At 49.3% G+C, this 6,000-nt stretch overlaps 1 protein-coding gene across 2 annotated transcripts in view; it reads left to right on the forward strand.

The window, feature by feature from the left end:
- Mmel1 (membrane metalloendopeptidase like 1) overlaps nucleotides 1–6,000 on the forward strand; it is a 29,552-nt gene that overhangs the window by 1,152 nt on the left and 22,400 nt on the right. For both annotated transcript variants that reach the window (XM_059255494.1, XM_059255495.1), the window contains exon 2: nucleotides 1,417–1,573. In XM_059255494.1, coding sequence (XP_059111477.1) covers nucleotides 1,426–1,573 — 148 coding nt within the window. In that variant the 5' untranslated portion in view covers nucleotides 1,417–1,425. The remainder of the gene's footprint in view (nucleotides 1–1,416; nucleotides 1,574–6,000) is intronic.

Here is a 6,000-nt window from a genome sequence, read left to right on the forward strand (position 1 = left end):
TGGGAGAGTGGTGGGGGCACAGTGTGAGGTGGCAGGCCCACGGTGTCCCAAGATGGCAGCAGGAATTGCTGCTCCAAGGAAGGTTAAAGGAGTGACATCTTCTGACTTCCCCACTAAGGAGTCCTCTCTGGATGGAAAAGGGGACGTGCCCTCAGTAGGTCTGGCTGCAACTCAAGCAGATGGCAGCCTGGAGCAAACTGGGGGAGGGGGGGCAGTAGGACGGAGCCAAGGTCAGACCCCGGCAGAACTAAAGGCCTGGAACAGAAGCCTTCAACAACTTGGGAATAGGACTGTCTGGAGGAAAGCCTTGTGGGTGTGCAAAGGGCCAGGTAGCCATGGTCTGAGCCTCCAGAGGAAGTATCTGAAGTGCTGGGTTTGTGAACACCAAGAGACAGAGAGGGAGCAGTTAACTGACATCAGGGAGTGAGGCCCAGGGCCCAGCCCACTCCACACCCTATCAAACAGCCATGCCAGCTTGGTGAGGATTGCCTCAGGAGCATCTAAACCCTCTCCCCAGGCTGGGCCATTTGGAAGATGATGTATAAAGAGTCGCCGGAGATCCCAGTGAATGGGAGCAGAACTGAAGCTCACAGGAGCACTCTCCAATCCAGAGACCTTGTCAGTCACCTGCACCTGTCCAGCAGCCATCCCTACCCAGCCACTTGTCCTAGTCACCACAGCAACCTGCCACCAACCTTGTGTGTCCTTCACTACTGTACACCTCATGGCGGCTCAGAAAAATGTCTTCCCCATAGTGACAATGTGAACACGACGACCAGATCTGCTCACAGCCCACTGGGCTTCAAGCTGCTGATCTCTTGCTCTGCATGGTTCCCACACACGTTCTTGCCCTTCCCACCCCCACCACCCCTGAAACTCCTGGATTCCAGCAGGAGCAGTGGAAGGACATGCAAGGAGCTCAGGGCCTGAGCCACCTTCCCAACAGCATCCCTAATCCGTCATCCAAGCCCTTAACTCCAGGATCCCCTGGGCACAGGCAACCCAAACAGACTCCACTGCAGAGACCAGTGGATATCTAGGCTGAGCCTCCTGGGTCCAACATGCAGACCCCAGGCCAGGAGCAGAATAGCTCTAGGACGAGTTTGCCCCTGCCATGTCAGAGAATGGAACAAGAGAGAAACTGACTTTGAGAAGCAATGGCCATCGTGACCAGTTGGTCAGGTCCCCCTTCTACACAGGGGTTCCTAGGCACTCAGAGACCCCTGCACCTATCATAAGAACCCCAAGACCAGGGCACTCAGGGCACAGTTTGCAGCTTTGAGAACAGAGACCAGGACACAGCATTCTCAAAGTACCGGCTTCAGTGTAGTCGGGGCATTCACGCTCCAGCTGCCTCTCCTGGCCCTGGCCTGGGGTGCTCAGCCTGGGGTGCTCATCTGTGTGCTTTCCACCCAGAACCGGCTGATGGGGAAGTCGGAGAGCCCAGTGGAGATGGTGGAGAGATCAGACCGATCTGGGAAGAAGCGCTCAGGCTTCCTGGTGTGGGGGCTGATGCTGCTGCTGCTGCTTCTGCTGGGTGCCCTAGTGGCTCTGGGTGTCCTCTTCGGCCAAGGTGAGTAAGGATACCCTGCCCCCTTACCTTCCCCCTACCCACCCCCGCCCAGGGCTTTACGTGCCCCTGAGAGGAGCCAGCCTTGTAGAGTAGGGCAGAGGGCTCTGCCAGGGCGCCCTGCCAGCTCCCAGGACCATGCTGCTGATTCCAGAGGAGCCACGGAAGGGACACTGACCTGCACGGACCCAGCGACCCCATCCAGAAAGCTCTGTCCTGGCTTGCTGGCGCAGCAGCTGCTGCAGGCTCTGCCTCCGCCCCCTCTGTCTCAGCAGGACTCTAGGATGCTGCAGACCGCAGACAGGTCCCCCGCCTCACCAGACCAGCCCCCTTCTAGTCAGCAGCACAACCTGGCAGAGTGGCTGCTGCAGTGCCCAGGTGGCCCAGCAGCAGGAGCCCAACCCCTGAGCTAAGGGGTCCCTCCAGCTGTCTCACCTGGTGCCAGTCAGGATGACCTGGTGGCTTCTGATACAGGCTCTTGCTTATTGCAAGTTTGAAGGAAGGGGCTAGCCTGAGGACCATGAAGGTGGAGGTGTGGCTAGGATTGCCCTTTGGGTAGACCTCAGGTGTCTCAGGAACTGCTTTACGCACACTGACCTCTTCCTAAAGGACCACATGTAGGACAAGGCTGTCCCCCTTTGGATGGGGCACCTAGACACCCAGCATCCCTGCACCCCCCAACCCCTTCATCCCTTTTCAGCTAGGGGCAGGGAGATAAACATACAGGAGGAAGGAAGGCCCACATACTCCACTTCTGCCATGTCCCTAAGTGATGTGTTCACCTTGGTCTGGCTGTAACACCAGGGCACCAGACTCTGATGTTCCCTCAGGGGACTCCTGATGAGGGACAGCTGGGAAACACAAGTGGGTTCTACCCCACCCAGGGCTGCCTTCAAGGGTCCATAGAGAGTGTGGCTTCTGCCCAGTCGCCAATGTGGTCTCTGTCCCCTTGGTTCTCCTGCAAGGGTTGACAGGTGCAGCCAACTTCAGGGGCAGGAGTGACAGGGTCAGTGTGCCCAGTGGAGCCCAGGGCCCCAGGAACCTTTATTTGAGGTTTTCTAGTCTCAAAACACCTGATTTTGAGGCCTCCAAAGTGCATGTCTGATGGCCCCAGCCCTGAGGTAGCGAGAGGGTGGATGGGTCTCCTCTTCTGTTGCCCTGTCTGTCTTCTCCTTGCCTGGCTCTCCCTTCACCCTTCAAGCAGTATGACTTCTGGGACAGCCAGGGTCTCTTTGACTATGACAGGACCCCACAATCTCTGCTTCCTCCTCCTCCAGGGCTCCTGGGCTGCTGGAATGTCCCCACAGCTAACCTAGGCTTCAGCCCAGGACTTCAGTCAGGACTAGGCAGATGGAAAGTTTTGGATTATCCATTTTAAAGTATTTCCTTGTTTCTGTTTGGAGGATTATTATTATTATTATTATTTCTGATTTGTGAGCTACTATTTATTCTTTAATTTCTATATCCATATGATCTTATGTTACCATTTTAAATTTTACTGACTTCTAGGTCAGTTGCACAATTGTCAGAAACTCAGTTGGAGGTGATCTGGTGAGATTTCTGGTGCTTGCCTGAGGTTAGCCTTCTTAGGAATGTTTCTGTTGCTGTGATAAAATACCCTGACAAAAGCAACATACGAGAGAAAATGTTTGGGGAAGTCAAGGCAGCGTGAGCTTGAAGCCATCAGAAGAGAGCAATGAAAGCTGTGTTCAACTCATTGTCTCCATTCTATACAACCCTGGGATACCTACCTAGGGAATGGTCCCACCCACAATGGGCAGCTCTTCACACCTCAAGCATGCACGAGAGGCCCTTGTCCCGGGTTATTCTGGATTCTATCAAGTTGATAATGCTGATAGTCACACACCAGCCTTAGGCCAAGTAAGGTTTGGTCAGTTGTTTTACAAGAAAATTGTAAAATAGGCCAGATGCACTCGAGGGCTATGCCCGTCCCTGCCTGCTGAGTGACAGTGTCCTTAGGTGCCTGTGAGTTCAATGAAGGGCCTATAATATTTTCTTCCTTCATTCTCTTGATCTTCCAGATAGTTATTAAAAGGAGTATGTGTGAAATTCTTGCACTAGAGACTTGTCAAATTCCTGAAGTGGTATCAAGGGTTAATTTATCTTACCAATTTAAGATTAGTACACGAACATAAATTTAGGCAGAAGGGGCTGGAGATGGCTCAGCAGTTAAGAGCACTGGCTGCTCTTCCAAAAGACTCAGGCTTAATTCCCAGCACTCACATGGCAGCTCACAACTGTCTTAACTCAGATTCTAGGGGATCTGACACCCTCTTCAGGCCTCCACAGGCACCAGGAGAACATATGATACACAGATATACACAAATACAAAACACCCATGCCCCTAAAATAAAATAAAATCTCAAAAAAAGAGGACTGTACGATGTTTCCCTCGATCACTCGCCATCAAATAGTCATAAACTATAAGCTTAGTCTCATTAATTATGCAATTATGCACTAATTATGACTTATTTATTTTTATTTTATGTGCATGAGTGCTTTGCCCTTGCAGTTTTATATTTAGATATACATACAGAATCAGCCCACTACATGACATTAAACAGTGATTTTTTCTTAGCAATGCTCTTGACCCTGGATTCTGCCTTTTTTAAAAAAAAAAAAAAATCTTTTTACATGGGGCTGGAGAGGTGGCTCAGTGATTAAGAGCACTGACTGTTCTTCCAGAGGACAGGAGTACAATTCCTAGCACCCACATAGCGGTTAATAACCATATGCAACTCTAGTTCCAGGAGATCTGATACTCTCTTCTGGCTTCCACAGGCATCAGGCACACACGTAGTATACAGGCATACATGCAAGCAAATACACACACATACACATAAAAATAAAATAGTAAAAACAAAACAATCTTTTTTACAATTTTCCATCACATTTTATTTATATAGTCGGAGAGGGGGCATGTCATGAAACGCACATGAAGGTCAGAGGACAATTTGTAGGGGTCAGTTTTCCCTTCCACTACGTGGGTCAAGAGGATTGAACGTGAGTACTTCCACTCTCTTCTCGGGAAGCTTTCTGTGTGCCGCTCAGCTGTTTCTCCGGCAGCCATGATGGCTGGCTTTTGAGTTTGTCTTTTACTTCATTTGCTAGGTTAAAATTATGAATAAACCTTTTTATCCCTGAAAGTCCATTTTATTTTGTATGCATGTGGTGGGGTATGTGTGGCATGGTGTGGAGGTCAGAGACTACCTTTTGGAGTTGATTCTTTCATTCCATATTTACATGGGTTCCAAGAATCAAACTCAGGTCTCCAAGCTCTCTCAACAAGTGTCTTTATTCTTAAGCCATCTGGTTGGCCCTGAAAGTCAAATATTTTCATAAATAGCTCAGTATTGTGCCCTCACTCATGTTCATCCAGAATTCTCTTCACAAGCAACCATATTCATTGTTCAGGTTGGCCAACCATGGCCCCTGCCTGTTTTTGTAAATAAAGTTTTATTGACATGCTGCCTTGCCCTCTTGTTCATGCCTATACTCCTTTCCTGGCTGAGCAGCAAAGCTGAGGGGGTGGGACAGAGCCTGCCAGCCTGGACCTGGGCTATGTCCTTGGAGTCTGCAGCTCACCTTTGGGCTCTTCTACCTATTACTCAGGACATCAGTTCCCAGCTATACAGCCTGGGTGGACATTCCAGCTCCTGTCCTAGCTGTGTGACCTCAGACAACTTCCATGATGTCTCTGTGCCTCAATTACGTGACCTGCAAAACAAAGTATAGGAGTGCGTGCATTAGAGGTCCGTAAGAGGATTTGAAGACTCATACAACAGGAATGCTTAGAAAAATGCCCATTACATTGCTCACCAAATTTCATAACAAGATGTCAGTCTTGCCTCTGACCCCATAAAACTTGTCATTCCACCTCCCAATATAGATGTCTCCGTAGCTTTTGCTTAAATCCACACTCATCATTTATATATTTTATGATGTATTTTTAAAAAGCTTATTATTTGTTTTTAATGATGTATACATGGAAGGATGTGTGGATATGTGAATGCAAGTACCCTCAGAGGCCAAAAGAGGGTGTCAGCTCTGGCCATCTCTCCAGCCCCTAGTCTATTTTTTAAACTGCTGAACTATGAAGAATAATGAGTTACATTTTCTTTCCTTGCTACTGTATGACATCATTCATGACTCTCTTGACAGGTTTTTTTTTTTCTGTCTAGTAATTGCTATGCAAGGCCTGTCTTTACCATTTCAAAAAACATCTGTGCCTTTTGTGTGCTTGGTGTGGGGTGCAGAGGGAGAAAAGGGAGAGACAGGATCTCATGTAGCCCAGGCTGGCCTCCAACTTACTATATAGTCAAGGATGACCCTGAACTTCTGATCTTTCTGTCCTACCTCACAATCGCTGGAATTACAGGGATACACCTCCACACCTGTATTCAGCCAGT

The sequence above is a fragment of the Peromyscus eremicus genome, chromosome 2 (genome assembly GCF_949786415.1).
Source record: "Peromyscus eremicus chromosome 2, PerEre_H2_v1, whole genome shotgun sequence".
In the NCBI taxonomy this organism is placed as follows: Eukaryota; Metazoa; Chordata; class Mammalia; order Rodentia; family Cricetidae; genus Peromyscus; species Peromyscus eremicus.